This window comes from Coffea eugenioides, chromosome 10 (genome assembly GCF_003713205.1).
Source record: "Coffea eugenioides isolate CCC68of chromosome 10, Ceug_1.0, whole genome shotgun sequence".
NCBI lineage: Eukaryota > Viridiplantae > Streptophyta > Magnoliopsida > Gentianales > Rubiaceae > Coffea > Coffea eugenioides.
Window position 1 is genome coordinate 1503321 of NC_040044.1, and position 13708 is coordinate 1517028.

General features: G+C 34.6%; 1 protein-coding gene across 7 annotated transcripts; it reads right to left on the minus strand.

Moving 5' to 3' along the window:
* LOC113748609 lies at nt 1-4445 on the minus strand. Of its 7 annotated transcripts, XM_027292084.1 has the most exons (8): nt 4257-4335; nt 2784-2882; nt 2428-2579; nt 2133-2242; nt 1898-1983; nt 928-1032; nt 656-783; nt 1-362 (listed from the first exon to the last, which is right to left on the minus strand). In XM_027292084.1, the coding sequence occupies exons 2-8, from the start codon at nt 2789-2791 to the stop codon at nt 343-345; spliced, it is 609 nt and encodes a 202-aa protein (XP_027147885.1). In that variant the 5' UTR covers nt 2792-2882; nt 4257-4335; the 3' UTR covers nt 1-342. The 7 variants fall into 7 exon arrangements, 6 of the variants coding, with proteins under 6 accessions (XP_027147885.1, XP_027147887.1, XP_027147882.1 ...); XR_003464422.1 differs by lacking the exon at nt 2784-2882 and having other exon boundaries at nt 594-783; nt 4257-4445; XM_027292086.1 differs by lacking the exon at nt 2784-2882 and having other exon boundaries at nt 2235-2242; nt 4257-4445.
* Nucleotides 4446-13708: the final 9263 nt, after the last annotated feature.

Consider the following 13708-nt stretch of genomic DNA (forward strand, 5'->3'; position numbering starts at 1 on the left):
TTTAGTGGCGCAAAATAACTGAAATCTAAAATCATATAGATACAAATCGTCCAATAGTATTACAACTCGACCTTTTTGCGGTAAGCAATCATCCTGGAAAGGGAAAAAGAAAATAAAGGGAAATTTCTCATGCCCGGGACAATTACACCTTTGAGAAATAACGAAGCATTTGCCTCCATAGCTGGAGATTTACATCGTGAACAGAGAATGACTAGGTATAATCAGCATCCATGACAACATCACCAGTAGACTTGCAGCTTTAAATTGCATTGCCTTCAAAACTCTCATATTCTTCACTTCAATAATGAACTATTATAGGCCCTTGATGCTCAAAGAAAGCTTTTAGAAAATGCTGGTATTACCTACACAATGGATGGCACACAAAATCCAAATACAATGAACATTAGTTCATCTAAATCAAGAAAAGAAAACATGAAACAATTGGCAGAGCCACCAAATCAAGATAGTATGCAAAATAAGAGCATAAAGGAAAATCACTTCAAGAGGGTGACTTGAAAAGCTGACAAGATGGCAAGCCAACAATACAGAGAAGAATGTTATTCAATTTTTCAATTTTCACAAGTAACAATTACCAAGCGTGGAACCTGCAAAATGTATGCACATCGACTTCAAGGAAATTTTCATCAATTCTCACTTTTCCTTCTCTTAGACTTCTTATTATGACTTTCAGTATTTACAGCAAATGTTTTCCCATCATTTGCGGCTTTATCAGGCTCTGAAATTTCTCCGGTTTGCTCGTTTGCTCTCCTCTTTTTAATTGTACTGCAATACCAGTTTTCGCAGACAACATCACTACTCGTCAAGCCAAATAGTAATAAACCGTAAGATAGACGCACTCATTTAAAACAAGATAAATAAACTCAGACCAAATTCATTTTTATGCCAAGTAGAATTTCAGACTAGAACCTGTCAGATTGTGACCATTCCTCCAAATGTCTTTCCAACCATTTAACACATCCTGTGTGAGCAGGAAGCAATGAGCCAGATACGTGCAGTATTTCTTCATCGAAGCTACAATGACAAGTTACGACATACAATTATTTAACCATTTCATCCAAATTTCATAGTGAAACTACTTAAATCTGCAAGTATTAAATTAATCTCGTGAAATATTCTTACCATATGAAGCACAACTAGGCTTTATGACTAATGCAAAAAAAGCAATCACAACAATCTTATACAGGATCCCAAATAACAGAAATTGGTCAATTTCACACAGAAGATCCTTTCTCTTCCCCCCCCCCCCCCCACACAACAAAACCCCAAAAAATGAAAAATCCAGGAAAAGGGTCTACTATTGAAACAATCTTAGAGATCATATTAGCCAGCCTTACAGTTCTGTGAAAAAGCCATCAGATGCAGTTTATGGAGATATTTTCCTACAACTTTTCCAATTGACCAGAAAAACATGATTCACATGACTTTTGGGCCCCTCTTGATATAAGGTCCAATATTTTCACAGAACGCATCACACATTATGCCGACCACAATGGCATATGCACATAAAGAGCAGGAAAGTCCACCAAAAAAAACAACAACAACAACAAATCATAGACAGAAAAACACATCTTTTACAAGCAACTTTCCAATTAAAGTGAGATCAACTGAAACAAAGGAACTTGAACACATGAACCCCAAGTTACAAATTAACTTGTAATCCAATTAGAATTCAGAACAAATGCAAAAGACATGCAAACATCCTTCATATCTCCCTGCTCTTCTTTTATCAAAAATCATAGAAAGACAACCAGGATACTAGATCTTTGCAGTGTGTCTAACCTAACAATATAAGACATTCTGCACAAGTACCTATAGGGATATTAAAATAGTGCACAGCCAACAAAAAATACAGTATTTAGAAGATCGGCCATTCTACCTTTTAACTACAAAGCGTATAATAGTTCCAATTTTGATCCTGTGTTTCTTGTGAATTGTACTCCGAAAGACTTCTTTGCCAGGTTTCTGCAGCAAAAGAGTTGACTTACATTGTAGTCGCATTTAGGAGCTTAAATACACACATACATACCAGCCTCCATCCCCCTAGTCCATGCCTCCCTCAACCAAATTAATAAACAGATAGAAGAGTAAACTTTTCACTTGTGAAAGCTCACAGCTTTGAACTTAAATTCCTCACGAATATCTTCGGCCATTATAGCAGCGGCAGAAAAACCAAGGATAACAACATGAATGGACTGTTCGCTAAGTCTAACTACCTCTCCCTCTGCAAAAGAGAAGCAACAGGGAAGCAATTACTGAGAAAGTTAAGCATCTGCAAGAAAACAGACAGTATTAACCAGTGCAACAGAATCCCCCCAGTGTCCGGGCGAATTTATCATCATTCAAGTTTAGTATTGTTTTAATACAATAAAAAATGTTGCAATCTAATAAGACAAACTTTGGGAGTACCTAAAACCATGTCTGGTTTTGGATGAAAAAGCAGCAGTTTTGTTTCTAGCCGCACTCCAAAATAAGGATGAACTCCCGGCAAAATCTTAGCCAAATTACTTGGGAAGTCCGTGTCATATGCCAATAAAACACCATCAAAAGTTTCATTGAACCTGGTACATGCATCAATTACCCAAGGTAAAAAAAAAAAAAAAGATAACTAAATTAACCACAAATTAAACAGATTCTGCAATGAACTAGCATAATGCTGCAATTATTCTACCATTCTATCACAAAACTCTATACTTTCTATGCTGGGCACAAAGATTAATGGTTAATACACAGTATAATTTAAGGTTCAAGGAATTTTTTCTTACCATGCCATAAAATCCAAGTATACTCTTTTGACAAATAAACCGTTTTTTCACTCCATTCTGTAACCAGTCAACAATGATTTCTCACATCCATGGGATTTACTGGAATATTAGCAATCAATCAAAAATTCATATTGGATTCCAATTAGGACAGGAAGGATTTTGACAAGTTTCACTAGAATGCGGGGAAAATATACAATGAAGCTAAAAGTACAATAAAAAACTTCCACAATCTTAGAAGAGTTCGAGAATTCGCAGGCTCTGATGTGCTAAGATATGTGAAAGCTGAGGAATTCAGTTATTGACCAAACAATACATGCAATCAATTTTCATGGGCCAGAATCAAGCTTTACGATTGGCAGCTAGGACATCAGCATTGAGTGCACATTCATCAAGATCATGTTGTATGATGACTCAAGCTAAAATACAAAACTACAACAAACCAAAATCGTAAAACCTGATGCATCCTTACATCAAGTTCCGCTTCAAGCTATTTGAACTCAAAACTTTTTAAATATCTATGCTTGACTCCATATGAAGATTCATCATTTTGAAAAAACAACACACAACAGCACAAAACTCTTAAACACAAGTCATGAATTTTGCATCAAATACCAGTTCAACGTATCGTTTGTGCGTACTAATCACAAATACGAACTCAAAGGTCCTAAATTGCCCAACTTAATAAAGACAATCAAAACACACAACAGATAGGCGTTTTACTATCTCAGTGGCACTTGTAAAGCACCTAAATGCACATAATTGCCATAACATGCTAACATCCGTTAGAAAATCACTCCTTAAGAAACTTATGGAGTATATTATCATAATAGCTTTGGCTTCCCAAGTTTTGTCAGAGTTGGCAGGTATGATTGCAGCTGGGTCTTTTCGCGTCATAACCATAGTACAAACTCACTTCCCAAAATAGCTGCACTTGAGCTTCATTCAGACCAGATAAATGAATAAATTGCCATTTTACAATCTCGGTGGCCAGCATGCTTTCATGCATTAAAACAACATTGTTCTATCCATTTTTTGCCAATAAGTTGACCAGCATGGAGAAGAACCTGGAGAACGAAAACTGAAATCTATGCAAACGAATTTATGCAAATTATAAACCTTCACCCAATCTTAATTGAGTTTTACAGTGGACGATACGCATTACAATTGGCAGCTAGCACAGCAGCATTGACTGACATTCATGACACTCACCAATAACGAAGATTAAGACTCAGTACGCAAGATTACTAAAGACCGGGATGCTAAAGAATACATTAAGTTCTGGATTTGAAGTTTCACTTAAAGGTATGAAATCTGCTTGAATGCAAAGAACCATCAACATGAACTCACCGTTCCTTAATAGCCGCGGTTGATTAAAAAACAAATAAGGAGAATTAACAAGAAACTAGAAATTAACTGCACTCTGTAACATAATTTTGGATAATTGAATTTGCAGAAATTAATTAAATTTATTACTTGAAAAGTAGAGAGCTGATTTCACCATGAATAGCATCGGCAACATTTTTGGCCTTGGATGGATGTAGATAGACTACCAATTTGGCGGCAGCCAACTTCAGCCCTTCCATTGCTTTAACCCACGAAGAGAATTGCTTTGTGTTGAGCAGGGAAACCCTAGGGATAATTTCATGAAGGTTTCTTCTACAATTTCACTGCCCTCCTCTAAAGTTTTGAAAATATCACTCACCTCCCTTATAAACTATTTTAGGTCCATGCTTACCTCATGATTGGTCAAATAACTTTTATATCCTTACAACTTAGGAAATATTACGTATTTATATGGAGATAAATAATTTAGTCACTTGTACTAAATTAATCATGAATTTGAATATAAAAAAAATTGAAAATCTTGAATACTAAATTTTATAACGATAATTGTTAACATTTTAAAATTCTTTTTCTATATTTTAGTAGTTCTTGTAATTTCTTTCTAAAAAAAAGGTTAAAATTTCTATTTAAATATATTCTTTCATAAAATTTTCATAAGAATAACAAGATGAATATGAAAAATACACAAAGAGAGGGTAAAGTATTAAAATATATATTTATAATTATATTTTATTAAGTTATGGATAAAATGCAATTGCACATAACCTATTCTTTCCTTTCTTTTCCAAAATATTTGGTAAATCTTTTCTTTCTTTGTATAAGTAACGCAAACAAGATGGTTAGAAAAAAAAAATTTCTACTTTGATTTATTTGCTTTTCCATTAAAATCATACCCTTTTATTAATCCAAACGCTTCTTGAGAATTATTATTTTTTAATTACAAATGATGAAAATTTCTTGTTAATCATTTGAAATAATGGACCCCATAAGTTAAAGAAATAATTCAAAATTCTAATACTAATAGCTAGTTTGGAAGTTGAGATTAGAAAAGAAAAGATGGGAAATGTTAAATTATGAAAGAAAAGTAAAGAAGAGAAGAGATTTTAATGTTGTTTGGAAATTAAGGTAGGAAAATGGATGATTTTGCATATACATATATATATATATGTCAATAAATTTTGTTCAGTACGCATTTGAGAACAAAATTGGCATTTAAAAAATTTTATTAGGCACTCTCAATTTTTTCGATACTTTCTGCCCAAAGGGTAACCATAACAGTAGGACCTCATCCGCTTAAATCAAATGCTTTTCCATAATTTTATATCCCTCAAAAACTCCCAAACGTTAGAAAAAGTGTTTTTTCTAATCAAATCACAGCTCCCAAATTAGCTATAAGAGTTTAGGAATTTTTCGCGTAAATTTTGATTCCAAATTAACAAGTTTTTCTCTCCAATACTTTGATTTTGCTATTTTATGTAGTACTATGAAAAATAGTCATTATTACTATATTCTATTACACTTATGATAGAGTTTAGTCTTTATTATCTATTTTTAACTTATACTTTCTTTTGATAACCAACTAGTAATAAGTTAAGGGGTATTTTTTGGTATGAAATATTCTTCTTACTTTTGAAATCATTTTTCTGATTGTTGATTTTGTTGAATTGGGCTAATTTGTTACAAGAACATTAGTTTTAAGGAAGGTTAATGATATTTTGAAAACTTTAGGTGAGGACAGTGAAACTGGTCATAAACCTCAAGGGAGGTTTCTGAAACTATCCCAAACCCTAGATAAACCCTTCTTATTTGAAGTTTCAAACTTGCCGGGTCTGGAAAAGGAAGCAGACGTTTACGGGCACGGGCCTAACATTTTCATCTGCCACAAGTTGCGGGCACCAGTTTTTGATCTTGACCCCAACTTCATAATGCTATTATTGCGTGACACCCAAAAATATGTTAGATTGAAACTACTGGGCCGTTTGACCCGCCTGGCGCTACGCATGCTATTGCTTGATTAAGAGTATCTTCCTGGCCCATGGAGTGTCTACTAACGCGTTGGCAAACAACAAGATATTTGTATGCGACTTAGTTCCGGTCTCTGATTGGCCCTAATAAAAAGGGACAGTAATCTTTCTTAAGAAGAAAAATAGCAGCATATTTTGTACATAAATTCGCTTGTTGGGGGAACTAAGGTAATTTGTCACACCCTTACCCTTTTATTTTGAAGAGCAATTTGTGATAAATGGGACTGTAAAACCCAAAATGCACCCTGAAATTAATAATTACTTTTGTTGTCGCTTTAAGTAACTAGGAAATAAATAACAAAAGTAAGTAGATGAGCAATTTAGTGCACCTAATATGTCAAAGGAAAATAGGAATGTTAGCGGTTACATATTGCTCTTAGCCATTAGTTTTTTCAAATCTATCGCTTGTTCTTTTTTCCCCCTCACATTTTAGATATTTTTATATCCAGACTTTTAGGCAAATTTCGTAGATTTTTAAATAGAATCCCATACTGAATGGAATCTATTTTTTTTTTTTTTTTTTTTGTAAATAGAGTCTCGAATCCCAAATCTCTCACATACACTCTCTCTTTTGAATTACTCATGCGTAGTATTTTGTCCATAACCTATAAAAAAAAAAACATCACATGAACATACAAGTATCTCACTTACTAATTCACATGCTAAGTGGAGTTCAATTGACATGTTAAATGAAGCCAAGTGGACTCTTATATGTTCACGTGGAATCCTTTCATTAGTTAGGAAATAAGTATTAGACATGCTTTTTTATAGTTGTTTTGAGCATATATAAAACTTTTCATTAGTAAAAGGATTAACAAGTTAATTACCCTATTGGAGGAAGAAATAGATTGAATGGTATGAAAAAAAGTATAAATAAGAGAATCTTGATTGATTCTAGACATCCCATACTAAATAAAGAAATAAGAAAAAAAAAATTTAATTACCCGAATCTCCCAAATTAAACTGGGAGTGAGTGGGTGCGACCAACGAAGCGAGTAGTACCGCCTGCGCTGGATTGGTCTGCTGGTGGAAGTAGCCTCCTTAGGTGAGTTTCACCTGAGTTCAATCCCAGGCAGCAACCCAATTGTTATCTTCTTCAGCATCTATCGGGTCCGCTTTGCTGGAGCGCTGTGGAATTAGTCAGGTGTAGACCCGAATACCCACAGTGATGAAAAAAAAAAAAAAAAAAACCGAAGCGAGTAGTACAGGAGGTATGAAGGATAAGTGGGCTGGACTGGAGTGGGACAAAACGGGGCTCTCTAATGTGTTGTGATTCGTACTTGATCGTCATCAGAGGAAGCAATACAAGTGTCTCCCTCTATCCCTACACGCACTACTGTTGCTATGTTCCCCTGGCAGCACGCTCAAAATTCCCCTTGCCTTCTTTCCTTCTGTCAATTATAACCACTGGTGTCTGGACCCCTCCTCCTATTATGTGTTTGTCTCTCTTAATACCCCCTCCTAATCACTCCCTTTGTTTTTACCCAAATAAATACTCTCTTATTATGTCCCAAATCATAATCTTAATCATTCCAGTGTTCCATAAAGTTCCTGCAATTTTTTGACCCATCTATTATGAAAAAGTGCTTCCTCTGTGATGGAATGTCATGATTGCACCACTTACACTCCTGTAATTATTGATCTCCTAAACCTGGAAATACCCACGTATAGACTTTTACTGCATAGTCTTCCTCTTCTTCTTCTACCTGCTTTTTTTTTTTTGAGAGATGACATGTTTCTGGCCATCAAATTGAACGCACTTTACAAGATCTACGGAGAAAGAGGAAAAGAAAAAGGTAGGATTGGTTGCATTGCATATCATCTTTTCATCTTAAAAAAAGAATCATATAACAAAAACAGTAGCGTTACACTTTTTATTTTTTCCCCTAAAAAAATTTCCAAATCATCTTCTACCTGAACACGCTAAATCGTCATTCTATTAAGTGCTTGCAGCTTTGGAGTCCATCTCGCAGATGTAGAGGTGCCACATGGATAATTCATACAAGTTCAATAAGTATGTCAAATTGAATAAACACACCTATATACCCACTTAATAAATGAACATGAATATACCTAATTGCCTATTTATGACCTGCTTAAAATTCTACTTACTTTTTTTTTTTTTTTGGGTCTAGATGTTGTTTGACAAGTGAAAACAACATTTTATTGTTATTGAGTTTGCTAGAAATTCAAATTCATCCACTTAATGTTCACAAAAAATTGAGTTCGAACGTGCAATTTTTCGATTAGATGGATTTGATTGAGTCATCCACCTAAACCTATTTAAAATTTATTGCGCATTCAAATTCACTTATTAATGGATGGATGTGGATAAAGTAATATAATTGAATTGTAATTTACACCTATACGTACCTGGAAGCATATAACCAACTCATACCATATTGCTTAACAAATGGCACGCAAAAAATTAAAAGCGCAACTCATAAATCATAGTAATTTGCGTTATCTGTATGCTCAAGTTACGTAATTTGATGAGGAGCAGTTCTTCCTTTTCGCTCTCTCTTCTGTCATTGCCATATTGCTTAATCTCCACACTTCAACTCATACCACATACGGCCTACAGGTACAGGTCGTCCCTGTGGTTGCAGATTGAGGGTAGCCCACTTCAAATCATCATAAGCAACCGCAGCAGCCGGATGTCCTGGCTTTTGCTCTATAAAACTTTCTTCTTCTTCTTTTTTTTTTTGGGTGGTAAATGATTGACATTAATTTGTGCATGATCTAGAATGGATTTGACGAAGGCGCAGGATGGAGCACAATAATGCCAGTGTCCTCCTTATTCAACGTTGTAAATTATCACAATTGACCAAAATTAATCACGAGTAGCAAATCCAGAACTTAATGATGGAATGGACAGATCCACATCGGCTGATATGACTCTCCAGCTATGTATCTCTCACTTTTTTTTCCTTCCTTTATGCTGTTCTTTTTGTGCATGACTTACTTTTGTAAATTCATTTGCATTTTTCATAAAGTGATTGCTACTAATTAATGGATACTAGTCATATGAGCCATCTATCTCCCGATTGTCGTAAAGGTCCAAAAAAAAAAGGCACCCCACATCCAAATCCAAACCATAATAAAAGGCTAAAACCGTGGGGCTCTTCAATTTATTTGAAAGAATATCTCAGCTTTACCAGTATTCATCGTGATCTTACTGTCGTAGAACAGAATGTAGACCGATGCCTGGACCACTCTACAAACAGGAGATACGTTCGACATCAGTACTAGAATTTTGGCTTTTTTTCACCGTCCTCGTCCAGCTCAGTGGTGCTTTCAGTACAGTACAGGGATAAAAAATAAAAAAATTTAAAAAACGGAGGGAGAGAGAGAGAGAGAGTACGATACCAAGCCTATAAACCCCATTAATAATTCATTGTCCATGATTATGGTTTGTTCTCGATTGATTATAAATTTTAATTTTGGATAATCAGTGCTTGTGATACTACCGATTGCTTTTGTATTTTTTAATAACGAAAAAGGTACTAAAATTTATAATCACTCAAAATAATAGATTTTTGCTGATTCTGATTAATCTCTATGATCATTTTCTATAATCAGATTTTTGCAAAATTTAAACACAATTGAGAACAAGGCCTATATTTGTTGGAATTGCTGTGGATCTAATCTGATGGTATTTAGCAAGCAGTTGGTCATGTTATTAATTTTGCAACGATCAATTATCCCTATAATCTGCAAGGCACTCACTAATTGCAAACTTCTGCGCATTAAGTAGCAATATGTGCATCACTTTAGTACTCAAAATTTGTGCAGTACGAAAAAGGAAGCTCATTCTTATTCTGATTGTTTCATTTCTCTCCTGAGTAATCTTAGCCTGATTTATTAAAACAACGGATCACAACTTGGTAGCACTTCGAAAGGGGAGGAGGGAGCTGTTCCTTCCTTATCTGCTAACTTTAGTTACAATAATTTCAAAAAAGTTCTCAAAATTTTTAAATTATACGTTTCAAAATATCTAAAAATTTATACACTTCAAACAATTTTTCTACAACTTTTACAATAAAATTTTAGACAAACACCTAAAGAACTCATTTGCCAAACCGAGAATTTTGATACCACCTTTAAGTAGATGCCAAATAGGATATTTAACGTCCTCCAACCTCTAGACTTGATAGAATTAATTTGTCTTTCATGTTTTTGTTTGTTGTTTTGATAGATGGTACTAGTATATAGGATCAACACAAAGAAGAACGAAGGACGACACTTTCAACTTCCAATAAAGGTTAATAAAACAATCACCTTATCCTGAGGCTGCTGCAGATAGAACCAGATTTCCTTTTTTTTTTCTTATAAATTACCTGGCCCTCTTCACCTGATGTCTTGAACTGTATCACATGGACAGAGAAGCGATAGATAGATTTGTAGGCCAAATTTACCTCCGTACGTAGGGAATTCCTAGCACCAGTAAGGAGGGGTATTTAGTATTTACTACTACCAGTACTTTCGTGGGATGCTTGCTTATTACAGTCCATAGGACCCAAATTAAGGCAAAATCCATGTCGTGGGACCCGGTGGGAAGCATGTGCATGATCGACACGTGTGATGAGATTAAGGGTGGGGGATTAAGAGGTATCGAGAGTACCACAAAATTGAGGAATAATCAATAATGTGGTGCTGGGATTGCGGCGAGTTTAATTTCCAAAGGTATTGAAAAGTGTGCAAAGTGCAAACGAACCCTCCAATCCAATTCCTTACTCCTCACTATACAGAGTAGAGTAGAGTAGATCGCAGGTAGTGGGAAGAGGAGGAGGAGTAGTTCGCAACTTCGCGTGCTACTGGGATTTCGATTTCGGAGAAGAGTTTGGACCGTTGGATCAAGTGAGCATCCACACACGCATGCATGCATGCATCATACTTACTCTGTGGTCCCCATCCATTTAAGCACGTGGCTTGCGCAGGATTGATGCGAATTTGTGGATCAAGGATAAATCTGCAGTGTCACTACTAAATACTACACGGTAATATTTTTATTTTTACATGCATCCCATTTAATCTAAATAAATTTAAGCCTTGTTTGGATTGTCATTTATTTTTTTAAATATTTTTTGTAAATACATTTTCAATCATCTTTTTATCTCATATATATTAAATCGTCATAATACATTATTCTACAAAAAATTCACTAAATAACAATTCAAACAGATTCTTAAATCTGAATCTAAAAATATGAATATATATATATATATATATATATATATATATCAGTACATAGAATATTAATCCTTTTTTCGACTTTCGCCCTGAGGTGGGAGTGGGAACTGCCATTGTTAACACTCTGAAGTTTATAATTATGTAGTGTCATGCTATGAGATCCCAACTCATATTCAAATTTAATACTGCATTTGCATTAATCTCTGAACTCTTAGTGGTTCAGAAAGAAAAAAGCACAAATTAAATCTGAGCTGTTAATTGTACATCCTTGTCCTAGCTCTATAACTGATGACATAATTCCAGGGAAAAAATCGTCATTACTTCCATGCAAGACTGAAGAGAAAACAGCGGGCCTTGCATTTGTAGAAATTGCAAAAGGGCAGATTTTGAATGGGACTGAAAAGCGAGCCTGGCAAGTAGTAGTACACTAGCTTTTTTTTTTTGCAGAAATCCGACCAAAAATTTGGATCAAAAGGCGGTGGGAAACTTGGAATAACTTGTTCTGGGTTTGGTGCAGGTTCACATCTATTTGATTCACCCAATAAGATAAGCTTAGTATAGAACACTGAGTCAATAATTACATTTGAACTTTTTTTTTTTTTTCAAAAAAGAATTACTACATTCGAACTTTTGTCATAAACATAATTGATAAATAAAAATCAATACAAATCATTTGCTCACTTTGGCTATCCTCTGCATCCTGTGCAGGAGTCATCTTTCAGATTAAAGGACTAAAAGGAGATGATAAAAACGAATCCACCTTTACTGCAGGATATATTAAGAAAACTGGGGGCTCTATTCAGATTATGTTCTCTTTTTTGAACTGTTCAGAAAAATAATAATAAATACTACTCCTACCATATAAAGTAGGCGATGTAAAAATGCTTGCGGTTTTAAGGATGATTAATGTCGCTTATCGTCCGCTGAACGGAACATTCTTTTGATAACAACCCAAAAAAAAAAAAAACCTTATTAATTGCTTTTCGTTGTAACTAAAACGGTTTGAGCAGACCTGCGCCAGAATGAACCATTAAATGAATGGCACGTGGCCAGTTTCACTAACATGCGCCTCTCATAAATTTGTCGTGAACCGCAGGCGTGGCCGAACGGTCAAACATCAGAAGGGAAAGCACAGTGAAAAAGGTAGGCCCCAATGAAAAGGGCAGAGATCCCACGAAGAAATTTGCATTGAAAAATCATCCCAGGAAAAGCAATGCAAACTTTACAAAGTCGTGGAATCTGAATCTCTTGGTTCTTGAAATACATTAAGAACTCGGAGCATTTCCTCGATATGCCCAATTTTTGCACTCTTAATCCCTTGGCTTCATTTTTAATTCTACTTTAGTCTGTCAATTTTCAACAATATCATATTTGGTCCCTAAATTCTTATTTTCATTCTATTTTGGTCTCTCGTGTTTTTGTATTAAAACGTTTGGTCCTTTATGCACCTAAAGTGTAACCATTTGAAGACAAAACAATTATTAGATGTAGTTTTCATACGATTAAGTGCAACAAATGTACTTAAAAAGAAAAACATATAAGTTTTGATAAATACTTAGGTAAATCTAGTATGCAGTCATTTATAATTTAAATAGTATAGTTAAAAATTACATGACTTTTTTATATCATCACAATCATAGATAAGTATTTTGTTAATATGATACTATTAGATATATCACATATTTCAAAATGTCTCATTTCAAGTTCAAAAAGCCATTTATGAAGTCAACCCATTTTTTTCAAAGTGTTGGGAGCAGTTAGTTCAATTTTTAATCAATAGTTGTCAGGTGATCAAGGTACCTATTTGGCTCGATTTTTTCAAGTTAGGGCTAGATTAGGAATTGTATTTTCAATCTATTAATTGGTACAAGCCACTACAAAGGTTTTTACAAGCCAAATACTGATGCTAGTGTGTTCAGCAACAATACTTATGGTAGAGGCATCTTTCGAGATTGTAATAGTGACATTATTGTTTCTCTCTTCGAGAAGTTCAAAAACTTTGGACATTTTTTTACTACTTAGAGCTATGCTTTTGCTTCATGGGTTGCAATTATGTGTTTCTTAGGGTTATCATGCTATATAAGTGGAAGTGGATTTAACTGCACTTATTAGGTTGTTAAGTTCCAGTTCAAAAGCTAAGTGGCCTTTGTGCAAATATTTGAAATAGATTCAGATCACCCTTAATGTCTTCAAATAATCTATCTCTCGTGTTTACCGTAAATCTTGAGGGTCTTGCCTCGTTTTCACTTAGATCATGTAGTTGTTTTCCCTCATTCCATCATTTTTCATCTAGAATTCAGGCATTAATTAATTTAAATAGAATTATTTTGCCATACTTAAAATTACACATTGTGAGCTGAGAGA

Coding starts and splice junctions, on each gene's coding strand:
- LOC113748609 (XM_027292081.1), bottom strand. CDS start 4,366: ATGGAAGGGCTGAAGTTGGCTGCCGCCAAATTGGTAGTCTATCTACAT. Junction 2,243..2,427: donor AAAACCAGACATGGTTTTAG/GTACTCCCAAAG, acceptor TCTCTTTTGCAG/AGGGAGAGGTAGTTAGACTT. Junction 1,033..1,897: donor ATACGCTTTGTAGTTAAAAG/GTAGAATGGCCG, acceptor TTGTCATTGTAG/CTTCGATGAAGAAATACTGC.